The sequence below is a fragment of the Anguilla rostrata genome, chromosome 4 (assembly GCF_018555375.3).
Source record: "Anguilla rostrata isolate EN2019 chromosome 4, ASM1855537v3, whole genome shotgun sequence".
NCBI classification, from domain to species: Eukaryota; Metazoa; Chordata; class Actinopteri; order Anguilliformes; family Anguillidae; genus Anguilla; species Anguilla rostrata.
Genome location: NC_057936.1, coordinates 65,386,590 through 65,403,769, shown reverse-complemented (window position 1 = coordinate 65,403,769; position 17,180 = coordinate 65,386,590). Strand labels below are relative to the sequence as shown.

Sequence of the window (17,180 nt, the reverse complement as noted above, 5' to 3'; positions counted from 1 at the left end):
CAAAAAAGCTGTATCCAAATATTTTTAGTGTGTAAATACTGGAAAATAATGTTTTATAGTATATATAAAAAAAGATAGTGGCAGAATTATCTGAGAAAACAAGTTTTTGTTGCTCTCCATATTGCTCCAGAATTTTGACACTGATAAAGATAAAGCAAGGCCCAAAATTAGCCCACTTGCCATTACAACATTTGGCTCCTACAGTAATAAGTACAATAAAAACACAAATCCTCAATTATACATTTTTTAAACTTCAACGTACTCTAAAAGCTAAAAGTAGAAACTTGTAAAAACCTAAAACAAAGAAACAAGTTTTATGTTTCCTGTGTATTGTACATGATAAATACCCGACGTGTGCATAGTGTGTTACAGGTGATGAAGTGCATAGTGTGTTACAGGTGATGAAGTGCGCAGTGTGTTACAGGTGATGAAGTGCGTAGTGTGTTACAGGTGATGAAGTGCGTAGTGTGTTACAGGTGATGAAGTGCGTAGTGTGTTACAGGTGATAGAGTGTGTTACAGGTGATGAAGTGCATAGTGTGTTACAGGTGATGAAGTGCATAGTGTGTTACAGGTGATGAAGTGCACAGTGCGTTACAGGTGAGGAAGTGGATAGTGTGTTACAGGTGAGGAAGTGCACAGTGTGTTCGGTGGAAGTGCAAGTGTGTTACAGGTGAGTGCAGGTAAGTGATGAAGTGTGTTACAGGTGATGAAGTGTGTTACAGGTGATGAAGTGCACAGTGTGTTACAGGTGATGAAGTGTGTTACAGGTGATGAAGTGCACAGTGTGTTACAGGTGAGGAAGTGCACAGTGTGTTACAGGTGAGGAAGTGTGTTACAGGTGATGAAGTGCACAGTGTGTTACAGGTGAGGAAGTGGACAGTGTGTTACAGGTGAGGAAGTGCACAGTGTGTTAAAGGTGATGAAGTGCGTAGTGTGTTACAGGTGATGAAGTGCGTAGTGTGTTACAGGTGATGAAGTGCGTAGTGTGTTACAGGTGAGGAAGTGCACAGTGTGTTACAGGTGACAAAAAACTGCACTGAGAATCACGCTCCTCAAATTACATATCCCATATATATGCGCTGAAAGAATTGCGAGAGGTACTAAATTATTCTTTCTTTTGCAATTAGAAAATAAATAAATAAAATTTAATTAAATCGAATCTGATCTTGCTTCTGCTGCTTAATCCGGGGGGAGATGTTGATTCGTCCACACAACCTCGCGCCAAACAATATTGTTGGGAGGCCAGATTTATCCCACAGGTCACCAGTTGCCAACCCATGGTCTAGAAGGACCATTTTTTCATTTTCAGAGTTTCATATTGCCCCTGAAGAAAGAAAAGGTAAGTCTGCAGCTGTACGAAGCTCTTAGGAACGCAATTAAGATAATGATCTTTCCTTTTAGACGACAAAAGGTCAGCAGAATGCAGGGTTCGTCGTGACTTTTCCGGGCTCTCCCTTGTGATTTGCAGCGTCTATTCGGGGCCTAAAGCGACTGCGGGGGCCTGGGCGGGAACGGCGGCGAATGACGCGTCCCCCGCATCGCCCACTCGCTGAATTACCCACAGTTTCCAGGAGGGGGGCCGGGGAAATATCACCCCAAATCCAGGTCGGATTTCAAAGCGGCCTTACAGATCAAGCTGTCCTATTGCGAGGGGGGGGGGGGGGTTGTTTCTGAAAGTTTCGAAACCCTGGCGAAGGCACAGCGTTCTCACGTCGGTGAGCGCGGCGGCGACACCGTCACATCGTCAACGTTTTCCCGCCGCTGCTAACAGGGAGGAGGAAGAGGAGCGGAGGCCCAAAAGCAGCCTGTGTTTTTAAATGGGCCAATCAGAAGCTCCGAGGAGGCTGGGGTCAAAGGTCATCATATTAACCCTCTGCCTGCGTTAGCACGTTAGCACCTGCATCACACACTGTGAAACCCTCTGGCTGCGTTAGCACGTTAGCACCTTCATCACACGCTGTGAGACCCTATGGCTGCGTTAGCACGTTAGCATCTGCATCACACGCTGTGAGACCCGGCGGCTGCGTTAGCACGTTAGCACCTCCATCACACGCTGTGAAACCCTCTGGCTGCGTTTGCTCGTTTAGAGAGCCAGCCAAAGCTTTCCGTACAGAACAGGCAGAGCCGCTTGTGTTCATTAACCGCGTCCACGTCAAGGAGGCAGCGCTCTCCGATCATCCAGCGGGTTTCCGAGCTATAGCGCCACCCGGAGGCAGGCGCCCGCAGACGTCACATTGTTGCTAGGTAACCAAACTGAGTGTTCTTACCGGTTTTTTGATTTAAGCCATTTGCTCTTCTGCAGATCCTGAACACAGTTGCATAGTTTCTTTGTTTCTTATTTTTTGTTTTTTGTTATGTTTCGTAGTGCATAATTCCTGATAAAACTGTTTTCATACGGCATTTGCCTGTCACTCAGGAAGCTTTAGCCTGAATTTAACACCCACTTTTGCGTCTACATCTAACAAATCTCCTGAGCACACGAGCGAGCTGCGTCTTTGTTTTTTTTTTTTGTTGTTGTTTTTTCCAAACGCTAGGTAGTATAAACGCTAATGGCAGTATTTAATGAATGAAAATGCGCTGTGCGGCACTAGGGCTGGTATCACACACGTGCTAAGAGCTTCCCCCCCAATGCTAAGGCACACGCGTTTAAAGACGCGACCTTACAAATACACACAGGAGACCAGACAGCGAGGAACGGCAAGGCCAGCGTACTTGCGCGGGTGAAGTCCAGCACAGCTTCTCTCCGTTGCGGAGCTGCACTGGACTTCACCACGCAAACGTCCAGCATTTGGAAGGTCGGGTATTGCGGAGGTGCCCAGAAGGGGGCGGTATAACATGCAGACGAACAGACGCAGATGCTGAATCCCGCCTTCCCGGCTACGGACAGTCGCTTCCGTCGTAGATGATTGGCTTCTCGATTGTCAGGTGATAGAAAACTTTCTTTGAGATGAACCTACAAAATATAAATGAACAAAAAATACTGAGATATATAAGCACAAATTAAATGTGAACAGGCTTAGTAGTAACTCTAGTGCAGTAAGTTTAACTTCTACCTGAAAATTATTTTTATTTTTTTTTTAAAGCTATGAAACAAAAAAAAAGCTCAACCGTTATGAGGATGACACTCCAAAAAAAAAAAAAAACCCAAGGTCAAAGTTCAAGCCCCACTGCAGCACTGGGACAGTGCTGACTTCATGTCTGCACGTCTCTCAGACAGTGCGCTCAAACGCCAGTCGGGGGGGACCACAGTCTCTGCTGCCTTTTGGTGATTTCCTTTCATTCAGCAGGCCTTGGAAACGAGGCGTGCAGAATCTCCAGCCAATCAGAGACTTGAATGAGGCACGTGAGCGCGTGAACAGCAGCTGACATGGCAGCCCTCTGGGGTTTGGGTGTGAGAGCCCTCTGGGCGGGGGTGTTAGACGGTGCTGGGCGGGGGGGCTGGGGGGGCGGTTAGGGGGGTACGTTAGGGGGGCGGTCGGCAGGGGCGCACACGCACCTGGAGTAGGAGTTGTCGAAGATGAGCAGGTAGGTGCCCGGATTTCGGGCCTTCAGCTGGCCCTGGATGGTCTCCCTGTGCGCGTCACAGCGGGTGAGCGGGATGAGCACCTGGGGGAGGAGGAAGAGGAGGAGGAGAATGTCAGGATGGCCTTCAGGAGAAAGAGCGCAGCACACCACACTTCACATCCTCCCACTCTCTCTCTCCCTCCCTCTCGCTCTCTCACTCTATCCCTCCCCCTCTCCTCCTCTCTCCCTCCCTCCCTCCCTTCTCTCTCCCTCCCTCTCACTCTCTCACTCTCTCTCTCCCTCTCTATCCCTCTATCCCTCTCTCTCCCTCCCTCCCCCTCTCTCCCCCCCCACCCCCCTCACCTTGGCCTGCTCCAGTGGGGTCTGTGCCCCCTCCCTGTAGACCACGCTGAAGGAGATGCTCTTGGGTTCGGAGGAGAACACCCAGCTGATGGTGGGGCCGGCCGTCTGCAGCTCCATGGCGACGACGCTGTAGCAGCTGGACTTGATGAAGAGCTCGCGAGAGCCGTCGCCGAACCGCACCATCTCCTCCGCGGTGAGGGAAACGCTCTGCCTGCAGGGAGAACCCGCACACCTGGCCGTTTACTGCACGTCACACCCGCACACCTGCCCGTTTACTGCACATCACACCCACACACACCTGCCCGTTTACTGCAGGTAGAACCCACACACCTGCCCGTTTACTGCAGGGAGAACCCGCACACCTGGCCGTTTACTGCAGGGAGAACCCGCACACCTGGCAATTTACTGCACATCACACCCACTCACGTGAGTTCTCCAGACTTCAGCAGGTATATCTCAGCATCCTGCACTGTCGGCGTCTGTTCTTCTGGGTCCTCAGTGCTTCCGTCTCCTCTGCTTGTGCTCGAGTCCCTGTGTGACCACAATGAGAGGGCTGATCGGTTAGCATGGTACAGGAACAGGGCAGTGATTGGTTACTGGGGTACAGGAGCAGGGCTGATTGGTTAGCAGGAAACAGGAGCATGGCTGTGATTGGTTAATGGGGTACAGATGCAGGGCTGATTGGTTAGCGGGGAACAGGAACAGGGCTCTGATTGGTTAACATGGTACAGGAACAGGGCTGATTGGTTAGCGGGGAACAGGAACAGGGCTCTGATTGGTTAACATGGTACAGGAACAGGGCTGATTGGTTAGCGGGGAACAGGAACAGGGCTGTGATTGGTTAGCATGGTGCAGGAGCGGGGCTGATTGGTTAGCGGGGAACAGGAACAGGGCTGTGATTGGTTAGCGGGGAACAGGAACAGGGCTGTGATTGGTCAGCAGGGCTGCTCACAGCTCTGCGCTGGCCTGTGGTGAGCTCGTCTCCGTCTCTCTCTCTGAAGACTCCCCGGTGGCCTGGGACAGGGAGTCGCTGTCGTAGACGCCGTTCACCTCCTCCTCCGTGATGATGTCATACACCGCGTCATCGGGCCTGGGGGCGGGGTCCGTCACTGCCTCGCAGGAAACAGGAAACAGGAAACAGGAAGCTGTGAACACAGCCCGTCTCTGTCCCACACTGTAAGAGGCTGAAATTCTGCCTTCCACACTCGCGCCCATCAGAAGGCGGGAAGCACAAAAGGCACCCGACTCACGTTTCCGTGACAACATGCTCAGCGCATGTGTGTGTACGTTTGCGCGTGTGCGTGTTTATAGTGCGTGTTTGTGTGTTGTTTGCGTTTGTGTGTATATAGATGTGTGTGTGTGTGCGCGTGTGTGTTTATAGTGTGTGTGTGTGTTCATGTGCACCCGCTCGTGCTCTCCTCACCCGTGACCCTGGGCATGGGCGTGTAGGGGGCGGGGCCGGGGGCGGAGCCGGGACCGGGGGGCGGGGCCGTGTGGCCCAGCTCGGCCTGAGTGAGGCGCTCCGTCACGGCGCTGTGCTGAGAGTAGCAGTCGCCGCAGCAACGCTCCTTCTTCCCGCCCAGCTTGGTCATCACAAAGTTGTTGCTGCAGTAGTAGCAGAAAATGTGCCCGCACAGCCTGGCCACAGGGGGGCGCCAAACACACAAGGAGCAAGAGGAGAGAAAAGCGGTTTCAGTACAGAGTGAAACACTCGTAACAAGCTGGCACAGTTCTGTCCTTGCCTCACCGGGATTTACCATAACGGACTCAAGTTCTGGCCTGCACCATGGCCAAATACAGTAGAGACTAGCTCTGAGGAGCATGTCTCCATGGTAACCAGGTGAACTGGCTCTGACAGGAGCAGACGACCCACCTGGAGTGATGTCTCCACAGTAACCAGGTGAACAGGCTCACCTGCAGTGATGTTTCCGTAGTAACCAGGTGAACAGGCTCACCTGCAGTGGTGTTTCCGTAGTAACCAGGTGAACTGGCTCCGGCAGCGCAGGCAGTGCGTCGCCTCTTTGTCCACCAGCCACCACTGCTCCTCCGCCCGCAGCTTCTGCTCAAACTCCAGAGCGTCAGACTTCTGCCACAGCTCGTCCTTATCCCTGAAACACAGGGCCGAGAGGCAGGTCAAAGGTCAAAGTTCAGAGCGTCAGACTTCTGCCACAGCTCGTCCTTATCCCTGAAACACAGGGCCGAGGGGCGGGTCAAAGGTCAAAGTTCAGAGCGTCAGACTTCTGCCACAGCTCGTCCTTATCCCTGAAACACAGGGCCGAGAGGCGGGTCAAAGGTCAAAGTTCAGAGGTGGAAGGGTACAGGTTAAAGGTGAAAGGGTACAGGTAGGAGGTGAAAGGTGGCAGGTTACAGGTGAAAGGGTACAGGTAGGAGGTGAAAGGTGGCAGGTTACAGGTGAAAGGGTACAGGTAAGATGTGAAAGGGTACAGGTAGGAGGTGAAAGGTGGCAGGTGAGGACCTGATGAGCTCGATGAGCCGCTCCTCCAGGGTGCTCTTGGTCCTGCTCAGGTCGTCCAGCTCGGCCCCCATCTTCAGGGCGTGGCTTTCTCTCTCAGCAACAGCGACCTCCAGCTCGCCCTTCAGCTCCTGACAGCGGCTCTGAGCAGAGAGCAGGTCTGCCTCAGTCCTGGGGGGGGGAGGGAGAGAGAGAGGGGAGGAGAAGAGAGAGGAGAGAGAGAAAGAGAGAGGGGGGAGAGAGGGAGGGAGAGAGGGGGAGATAGGGGGCAGGGAGGGGGGGAGAAAGAGGGTAAGTGGGAAGAGAGAGAAAGACAGATGGAGAAAATAAAAGGCAGATGTGATGAATTCTCTTTTACGTTTTTATGATTCATTCAGTGACTCAGGCCTGAGAAAGGTGCACAGGATGGGCGCTGTATTTCAGACGTCTGCACCTGCTAGGCGTACCGTCTGCTCGTCAACCTCTTCCCCAGAGCATGGATGTAGTTCTGCTTTAGCTACGTGTGGTTCATCCCTATTGGCATGAACTTTAACTCGTCTTACTTCTACAAAGCACTTAAGGAAGGTGCAATATAAATTGTTTTGGTCACTGCTGTCATAATTTTCATTTAGTTTCCTTCTGAAGTAAGTGGCCTTTGGTCATGTGATGTGCCCTGTGACCTCTGACCTCTCTAAGCTCTCTCTCAGCCTCTGCAGCTCTTCGTCCTTCTGTCCAATCGCAGCATCCCGTTCTGAGATGGCGGAGTCCTTCTCGTCCACCATCAGAGAGTTCTTCCTGCTCGCAGCCTTTCGCACATTAGAGAAAAATCAGGAATCAGAAAGAATCCCTTTGAAGCAGCGCCATTTTACACGCTACAGTGCTACGCTTCACATGTCGCTCAAAGGAGGAAACGGGCCCCAGACCTCCAGTTCAGACAGCCTGGCCTCCAGGTGGCGCACTTTCTCCTGCTCTGCAGTCAGCTGGCCCCGCAAAGTGACCGCCTCCTCACTGGCACTCTGAGGACCAAACACACACAGGCACTGTGAGGACCAAACACACACTAATGCACTCTGAGGACCAAACACACACTAATGCACTGTGAGGACCAAACACACACAGGCACTGTGAGGACCAAACACACACTAATGCACTCTGAGGACCAAACACACACTAATGCACTGTGAGGACCAAACACACACAGGCACTGTGAGGACCAAACACACACTAATGCACTCTGAGGACCAAACACACACTAATGCACTCTGAGGACCAAACACACACTAATGCACTCTGAGGACCAAACACACACAGGCACTGTGAGACCAACACACACTAATGCACTCTGAGGACCAAACACACACTAATGCACTGTGAGGACCAAACACACACAGGCACTGTGAGGACCAAACACACACTAATGCACTCTGAGGACCAAACACACACTAATGCACTCTGAGGACCAAACACACACTAATGCACTGTGAGGACCAAACACACACAGGCACTGTGAGGACCAAACACACACTAATGCACTCTGAGGACCAAACACACACTAATGCACTCTGAGGACCAAACACACACAGGCACTGTGAGGACCAAACACACACTAATGCACTCTGAGGACCAAACACACACTAATGCACTGTGAGGACCAAACACACACAGGCACTGTGAGGACCAAACACACACTAATGCACTCTGAGGACCAAACACACACAGGCACTCTGAGGACCAAACACACACAGGCACTCTTGTGACTTTTACATTAAGCTGGGGTCTACAGACATACAGAATTCACATTGGTTGTTGAACTTAATTTGTTCAGAATACATAAACCTGACCAAACCAAACATCCTGCTTAAAACCAAAAGGAATGTCACGTTGGTGTTGTCACGTTGGTGTTGCATGGTAAGGTGACATCATGTCTGCACGATCCCTATTTTACCGTTACTTGCTGTAAGCCTGCCCCCCTGCCCCGCCCCCTGCTCCGCCCACCTTGATCTGATTCTGGTAGCTGATAGCCTCGCTGCTCATCTGGAACCTGGCGGCGGCCACTTCCTCTCCGTGGGACTCCTGGAGGTTTCGGGCCCGGCCTTCCGCCCTCTCCAGCTGGTCCCGCAGGTCCTGGAGCTCCGCCTGCGCCTCCTCCAGCCCGGACCGCGCCCCCGCCAGCTCCCGCTGCGCCTCCTCCCTCTCGGCGGTCAGCGCGCAGACGGCCACGCCCAGCTCGGCCGTCTCTGTGTTGGCCCGGTGCAGTCCCTCCCGGGCGTCGGCCAGCTCCCCGGCCAGCGCCTCCTGCTGCTCCTTCAGCCCGGCCAGCTCCTCGGACGCCTCCCGCTCCGTCTCCGCCCTCAGGGCCTCCACCTCCTGCCTGCAGGTCTGCAGCTCCTGCACATGCCCACGGTTCATCTGCTCCAGCTGCGCCTGCGCATCAGAGACGCAACAACTGAGCTGCGGCACGCCATGCGACTCGCAGCAGTGTGTGGTATAAACGCCATGCGACTCGCAGCAGTGTGTGGTATAAACGCCATGCGACTCGCAGCAGTGTGTGGTATAAACGCCATGCGACTCGCAGCAGTGTGTGGTATAAACGTCAGTGTGTGGTATAAACGCCATGCGACTCGCAGCAGTGTGTGGTATAAACGCCATGCGACTCGCAGCAGTGTGTGGTATAAACGCCATGCGACTCGCAGCAGTGTGTGGTATAAACGCGTCCAGGTGTGTGGTATAAACGCCATGCGACTTGCAGCAGGTGTGGTATAAACGCCATGCGACTCGCAGCAGCGTGTGGTATAAACGCCATGCGACTCGCAGCAGTGTGTGGTATAAACGTCAGTGTGTGGTATACGCCATGCGACTTGCGCAGCGTGTGGTATAACGCCATGCGACTCGCACAGTGTGTGGTATAACGTCAGTGTGTGGTATAAACGCCATGCGACTCGCAGCAGTGTGTGGTATAAACGCCATGCGACTCGCAGCAGTGTGTGGTATAAACGCCATGCGACTCGCAGCAGTGTGTGGTATAAACGCCATGCGACTCGCAGCAGTGTGTGGTATAAACGCCATGCGACTCGCAGCAGTGTGTGGTATAAACGCCATGCGACTCGCAGCAGTGTGTGGTATAAACGCCATGCGACTCGCCGCAGTGTGTGGTATAAACGCCATGCGGCTCGCAGCAGTGTATGGTATAAACGTCAGTGTGTGGTGTGCAGTGTGCTGCGCGCTGGTTTTTGGGATACCGCGCCGTACCTTCAGGGACTCCCCCAGGGACCTCAGCTCGTCCCTCTCAGCCTCCGCGGCCTCCAGCCGGCTCCTGGCCCGCGCCTCCTCCTCTGAAGCCCGGCGGAGTTCTGTCCGCAGCCCCAGCACCTCCTCCTGGAGCCGGGAGACCTCGCCCAGGTGGAGCTCCAGCTGGGCCTCCGCCCGCGAGAGTCGTGCCCCCGCCTCGTGCTCCCGTTCCTGTAGCTCCGCCCTCTCCTTCTCCCACTCCGCCCTCTCCTGCTTCTGTAGCTCCGCCCTCTCCTTCTCCCACTCCGCCCTCTCCTGCTTCTGTAGCTCCGCCCTCTCCTTCTCCCACTCCGCCCTCTCCTGCTTCTGTAGCTCCGCCCTCTCCTTCTCCCACTCCGCCCTCTCCTGCTTCTGTAGCTCCGCCCTCTCCTTCTCCCACTCCGCCCTCTCTGCTTCTGTAGCTCCGCCCTCTCCTTCTCCCACTCCGCCCTCTCCTGCTTCTGTAGCTCCACCCTCTCCTTCTCCCACTCCGCCCTCTCCTGCTTCTGTAGCTCCGCCCTCTCCTTCTCCCACTCCGCCCTCTCCTGTTCCTGTAGCTCCGCCCTCTCCTTCTCCTGCTTCTGCAGCTCCACCCTCTCTTTATTCCACTCCACCCTCTCCTTTTCCCACTTCCCCCTCTCCTGCTCCAGTAGCTCCGCCCTCTCCCTCTCCTGCTCCTGTAGCTCCGCCCTCTCCCTCTCCCGCTCCCTCAGCTGGTCCTGCAGTTCCGCCTCTCTCCTGCGGGAGGCAGCCAGGCTGCCCTCCAGCTCTGAGATCTGCGCGCCGATGGAGCGGAGCTCTGCCTGCATGGAGGCCAGCGCCTCCTTCACGGCCGCCTGCTCCTCCCGGAGCTCCCGGTTCTCCCTCTCCAGCCTCCTCTCCCGCTCCTCCCCCGTCGCCGCGGCGCCCTCCAGCTGCGCCCGCAGCCCCGCCCGCTCCTCGGCCAGGCCCCGCGCCGCCTCCTCGTTGCGCTTGACCGTCTGCAGCAGGGAGCCGTTCAGCTCCATCAGGCTGCCGCACTGCACCTTGTACTCCTCCAGCTTCTTGGCCTGCTCCCTCAGCTCCGCCTCCAGCCCCGCCCTGGCCTGCGCCTCCTGCTCCAGGCCGCGGGCGCGCTCCTCGCTGGCGACCAGCTCCTCTTCCCCGGCCCTGAGACGCTCCTCCAGGTCTCGCGCCCGGCTCTCCAGCGCCTCCTTCTGGCCCGCGTGGAGGCGGCGCAGCTCCTCCTTCTCCTCCTCCGCCTGCCGATCCCGAGCCTCCAGTGAGCCCCGTGCCTCCTGCAGCCGCGTCCGCAGGCTGCTCGCCTCCTTCTCCCGCTGGGAGAGCGCTCCCTGCTGCTGCTCCAGGGAGGCGCGGAGCTCCAGCACTCGCGCACTGTCTGCACCCGCCGAGATCGTCAAGGCGACCAGCCTGGCCTCGCTCTCCACCAGGGCCGACTCCGCCCTGCTAAGCTCCGCCCTCTGCTCCTCCACCTCCCGCTGAGCTTCCTGCTTCTCCCTCTCCACCTCCTTCAGCTGGTCTAGCAGCTCGTGGATCTTCTGGGCGGAGTCAAAGTAACTGGCAGTCTGCTGGCCCTGGTAATAATAATAATAATAATAATGACAGAAGATATTACTGAGAACGTTCTGTTACTGTGTAAAGTACATTACTCCTGATGTAAAACTGGTGTGTAAGAAGTGTGTTTTCACGCAGTCACCTTTTCGGAGAGCTCCCCCTGGAGGCAGGACAGGAGCTCGCTGTTCCTCTGCTCCGCCCCCTCCAGCTTGGCCCGCAGGTCGCGGGACTCCGCCTCCTTGGCCCGGGACTCCGCCCTCAGAGACTCCGCCTCCCGAGCCTGGGACTCTGCCCGCTCCTCCAGCTGCTGCCGCTGGCGGGCGGAGTCCCGCCGCTCGGCCTCCTGGGAGGCCAGCGAGACGTCCAGCTGGGCCTGGAGCTGCTCCGTCACCCGGCGAAGCTCCGCCCCCTCCCCGCCCATCTGCTGCAGGCGCTCCAGGAGCTCCCGCTGCTGCAGCTCCGCCTGGTCCAGCTCCAGCCGCAGCGCCTCCACCGCCCCGGCCCCGCCCCCGGCCCCGCCCCCGCTAGCGTCCGCCGGCTCGCACAGCTCACTGGACTCGTCCAACAGCCCGAAGTCCGGACTGCAGGGGAACTCCTGAGCCTGAGAGAGAGAGAGAGAGAGAGAGGAGAGGAGGGAGGAGAGGGAGGGGAGAGGGAGAGAGGAGAGAGAGAGGGAGGGAGGGGAGGGGAGAGAGAGGGGAGGGAGGGAGGGAGAGGGGAGGAGGAGAGAGAGAGAGAGGGGAGGGAGAGAGAGGAGGGAGAGAGAGGAGAGGAGAGAGAGAGAGAGGGGAGGGAGGAGAGGAGAGGGGAGAGAGAGGGGAAGAGGGGGGAGAGAGAGGGAGAGGGAGAGAGAGACGGAGACTGAGAGGGAGACGGAGAGAGAGAGAGAGAGAGAGGGGGGAGGGAGAGAGGGGAGGGAGGGAGAGAGTGAGAGAGAGAGAGGGGGAGGGAGGGAGAGAGTGAGAGAAATAGAGAGAGAGAGGGAGAGAGAGGGGAAAGTAAAGACATCGTTGCAAGAAGAAAGGACAGAAATAACACAAGACATTTCTGCTGGTGCGTCTGAGACCTCTGATTGGTTGCTGAGCTGTAGCTTAACTACTCCCCGTGTTGAGTAATTGCTCTCCAGAGCGGCTTCAAAGATTGATTTTGTAAACGACATGACTCGCCCTACCCCAGTTCAGAGTGATCTACAATAACAGCATGGCTAGCATATCTTCAGATGCTTAAAATGGCGTACGTTCTATGCCCCTGACATGCAGTATGTACACAGCGGCCTTCACAGAGAGACTGGTCTGCCATTGAGGTCAAAATAAAAGCCCACTCTTCGCGTGAAACTTTAAGGGACTACACGTACAACTCAGAAAGTAGAGACATTTCTCTGGAAAATAATAATAAATAATTATTTGAAACAAAAAATGACAAACGTCATGAAGAGTTTATAACTGCTTTATAACTTGTTTATTTTATCAGTTTTATATTCAATCTCTACTGCTGGTTTTCCAGCTGTGGTGCTTCCTCACAAAATTGTCAACTGTACTTTCATTGTATTTCATACAAACTAAAGGCACACACATAAAGCAAGTTATTGTCTTTTATTTTACACGGTATCATTATTGTTAATTCTGGAAGCGTGAAATAAATTGATGTTTCCTGCTGTAGCACTGTCATTTAACCTTCTATCATCATGTGCAGAAACTTATATCTTCATTACTGTTTTACAGTAGTGCACACTCATCATCATTTATGATTTATTAATGCATTGCATTTAACCCATTGCACATTTCACTATGACTTTCCTCGGGTAAGGTTCCAATGGCCATGCCACGTTGGAGGATTCAAACCCGCAGGAGGTGGGGCGGGTTACCTGTGAGAAGGTGCTGGCCAGGCTGTTGATGCTAGAACTCCGGCTGGGCGGTTTCCACAGGTGACCAGGTGAGCCTGGCCCCAGAGACCTCCTGTGACACACGACACACGCTCACACCAACCCAGAGACGTCCTCCAGCCCAGCCTGTCTACTCACTGAGCTCAACACACCATACATACACAACACAACACGGACATCACACTCCACACACAACACAACACATCACTAACACAAAAACCCCAGCCTGTCTACTCACTGAGCTCAACACACCATACATACACAACACAACACGGACATCACACTCCACACACAACACAACACATCACTAACACAAAAACCCCAGCCTGTCTATTCACTGAGCTCAACACACCATACATACACAACACATGACGGACATCACACTCCACACACAACACAACACATCACTAACACAAAAACCCCAGCCTGTCTACTCACTGAGCTCAACACACCATACATACTGCACACAGCGCACAGCTGTACCTGGCGAAGGTTGGCCAGGCAGAGTCCAGGTCGTGGCCCCTGGACGCAACATCGAACTGGACCTCGTTAAGCTCGTAAAGGTGACCGATGATGTCAACGCTCAGGTGAGGTTTGAGGAGGGGACTGCGAGCGTAATACCAGTCACTGCAGACAGGGGGAGACACAGGGACAGTACTGAGGTGTGCCCACACACACACACACACGCACACGCACACGCACACACACACACACACACACACACACACACACATGCACACGCACACATGCACACGCACGCATGCACACGCACGCATACACACGCACACACACACACACAACCACACACACGCACACGTACACGGACACACACACACACCCACGCATGCATGTATGTGCGCACACACACACACACACACGCACATGGTGACAAACATCCCAGAGACAAACAATGGTTTTCTGTAGAACAGGAGAAACAGGAAACACAACCAATGAAGCAAAACTAGGCAACGGAACAGAAATCAGATTTAAAGGAATTTAAGAAGAACACCTCCCTCTGAAATTACTGTGAATTTACTTCATAAGAACACTCTTTAAAAAAATCCCCTTCCATCTGACCCCCTGATGATTTTTATAAACTGTTCTAGCTCTTACCCTGAGAACTCAAACCATTTCACCACAGGTTATATGCTGTCGGCAAATGCCATTTATTTTTAACTTTTCAAAATGTAACCATTATAACTGAGCCCAATTCATCAATGCCATTTACATTTAAGATGAGTGCTCTATTAAAAGAGGCTTCAATTCGGCAAAATAAAACACTGAGAAAAAAAAAGTTTCAGTATAATAGACCTAAAATTTTTACTTGAGAAAAATTTTCAATGGAGAAAACCTAAAAAAAAATATATAGGCTAGGTAAAGTAAAATAGGTAAAGTTCAATTTTAGGTTTATCCAATGAAGCTTTTGTTTTTATGGCAGGAGCCAAACCTTCACAGAACATTTATTGCTAATGCCACATTATTATATGACACTTGTTATTTCGCTGTCATCATGCTATGCTATTGCTCTTGTCTTGTAAGCCCATGTGGGCTGGGCACCTTTTGGTGCACGACACTTTGAAAAAATAAAAGCCGAACCAAAACCAAAGCCACAACCAAACGGGCATTCCACGGTGACGCTACGTTTGAATGAATACGACGCTCAGCGCACACTCCCTCACTTTGGAAAACAACACGCGGGTAATCACTGTTTAAAAATGACTCTCATTTGCATACCCATCTTAACTGAGTCAATACGAATAGCAACCAAAACAAAAAAAAAAAACATCGATTTGGAATCGGTCAACGTCGGCTGCAGCAAGGGCAGCTCGCCCGAAAGGTTCGCCTAGCTGAACACAGGTCAGGTCGGGACCTGCTCTCTCAGCTCCTCCCCTCCTCCTCCCGATCCGACCCAATCAGACACCGCGGCCCCCTAAACCGCGGCTGGACCCCGGACTGGAGCCCGCAGCCCCGCTGACTGACCTGGTGACGCGGTGGTTGATGAGGCACTGCTGCAGGGTGTCGGCCAGCCGCTGGTGCACCAGGGAGTAGCGGATGAAGGCTCGGCCTTTGCCCAGGGACGTCTTCAGCTGCACGCAGGACAGGGAGGAAGGGGTTACAGAGCGCAGCACAGCCCACTTCAACCAGGCCTCTCTACCCTGACCCCGGGGGGCCGCAGTGCCTGCTGGGATACTATACCCTGATCCCGGGGGGCCGCAGTGCCTGCTGGGATACAATACCCTGACCCCGGGGGGCCGCAGTGCCTGCTGGGATACTATACTCTGACCCCGGGGGGCCGCAGTGCCTGCTGGGATACTCTACTCTGATCCCGGGGGGCTGCAGTGCCTGCTGGGATACTCTACTCTGATCCCGGGGGGCCGCAGTGCCTGCTGGGATACTATACTCTGACCCCGGGGGGCCGCAGTGCCTGCTGGGATACTCTACTCTGATCCCGGGGGGCTGCAGTGCCTGCTGGGATACTCTACTCTGATCCCGGGGGGCCGCAGTGCCTGCTGGGATACTATACTCTGACCCCGGGGGGCTGCAGTGCCTGCTGGGATACTCAACCTTGACCCCGGGGGGCTGCAGTGCATGCTGGGATACTCTACCCTGGCCTCCACCCACTACTGTGAGAGGTGGGTAAAAAAGGGGAAAAGGGGCATTTCTCCAGGCCTTCGTCTTCTGGATAATGGGTCACACCAAAGCCTACAAATCTGTTTGGAGTACGTATCAGGAGACACCCAATCACAGCCAGTCAGTACAGGAGACAACCAATCACAGCCAGTCAGTACAGGAGACACCCAATCACAGCCAGTCAGTACAGGAGACACCCAATCACAGCCAGTCAGTACAGGAGACACCCAATAACAGCCAGTCAGTACAGGAGACCCCCGATTACAGACAGTCAGTACAGGAGACACCCGATCACAGCCAGTCAGTACAGGAGACACCCAATCACAGCCAGTCAGTACAGGAGACACCCAATCACAGCCAGTCAGTACAGGAGACACCCAATCACAGCCAGTCAGTACAGGAGACACCCAATAACAGCCAGTCAGTACAGGAGACCCCCGATTACAGACAGTCAGTACAGGAGACACCCAATCACAGCCAGTCAGTACAGGAGACACCCAATCACAGACAGTCAGTACAGGAGACACCCAATAACAGCCAGTCAGTACAGGAGACACCCAATCACAGCCAGTCAGTACAGGAGACACCCAATAACAGCCAGTCAGTACAGGAGACACCCAATAACAGCCAGTCAGTACAGGAGACCCCCGATTACAGACAGTCAGTACAGGAGACACCCAATAACAGCCAGTCAGTACAGGAGACACCCAATCACAGCCAGTCAGTACAGGAGACCCCCGATTACAGACAGTCAGTACAGGAGACACCCAATCACAGCCAGTCAGTACAGGAGACACCCGATTACAGACAGTCAGTACAGGAGACCCCCGATTACAGCCAGTCTGGGAATCCACTGAAAGAGGCTAGTTTATGTTTCCCGTTTAAACTGCCCACACTGTTTTTCACTTTCTTTGGCTGGTCATACTTAACTGGTCTCATTTAACACCATATCTTTACTAACACTTTCTGACTGTGTATCAGTTCTTTTTTCTCCTCCTGTACTTCAGTTTCATTTCAGTTTTTCCACATTTGAAGATTTTTACTGACCTTTATATATGCCCATATGGGTTATGTGTGGGTGTGGTGTGTGTGCATGTTTGTGTGGTGCAGGTGCATGCAAGTGTTTGTGTGTGCGCATGAGTGCGCGTAAGTGTGTGTGTGTGTGTGGTGCGTGAGTGTTTGGTCTGTGTGTGCGTGAGTGTGTGTAGGTGTGTGTGTGTGTGTGTGTGCGTGTGTGTGTGTGTGTGTGTGTAAGTGTGTGTGTGTGTGTGTGTGTGTGTGAGAGTGTGTGTGCGAGAGAGTGTGTATAAGTGTGTGTGTGTGTGTGTGTGTGAGAGTGTGTGTGTGTGTGTGTGTGTGAGTGTGTGTGTGTGTGTGTGTGTGTGTGAGTGTGTGTGTGTGTGTGTGTGTGTGTGCGTGTGTGTGTGTGTGAGAGTGTGTGTGTGAGAGTGTGTGTGTGAGAGTGTGTGTGTGTGAGAGTGTGTGTGTGTGTGTGTGTGTAAGTGTGTGTGTGTGTGAGTGTGTG

General features: G+C 53.8%; 1 protein-coding gene and 1 long non-coding RNA gene across 2 annotated transcripts; one reads left to right on the top strand and one right to left on the bottom strand.

The window, feature by feature from the left end:
* The first annotated feature begins 359 nt into the window (after nucleotides 1-359).
* Nucleotides 360-644, top strand: LOC135254011 (uncharacterized). The gene is made up of 2 exons (XR_010329733.1): nucleotides 360-476; nucleotides 522-644. It is a non-coding gene; the product is annotated as an uncharacterized LOC135254011 (long non-coding RNA).
* Nucleotides 645-757: 113 nt separating this feature from the next.
* On the bottom strand, nucleotides 758-15,615 carry LOC135254172 (FYVE and coiled-coil domain-containing protein 1-like). The gene is made up of 18 exons (XM_064334152.1): nucleotides 15,508-15,615; nucleotides 15,005-15,339; nucleotides 13,508-13,651; nucleotides 13,007-13,097; nucleotides 11,285-11,743; nucleotides 10,078-11,162; nucleotides 9,571-9,973; nucleotides 8,317-8,745; nucleotides 7,245-7,337; nucleotides 7,009-7,127; nucleotides 6,346-6,513; nucleotides 5,825-5,977; nucleotides 5,293-5,507; nucleotides 4,822-4,978; nucleotides 4,296-4,400; nucleotides 3,870-4,080; nucleotides 3,499-3,608; nucleotides 758-2,955 (listed from the first exon to the last, which is right to left on the bottom strand). Exons 1-18 carry the CDS (start codon nucleotides 15,613-15,615, stop codon nucleotides 2,880-2,882), a joined length of 4,461 nt encoding a protein of 1,486 aa, XP_064190222.1. The 3' UTR covers nucleotides 758-2,879.
* Nucleotides 15,616-17,180: the final 1,565 nt, after the last annotated feature.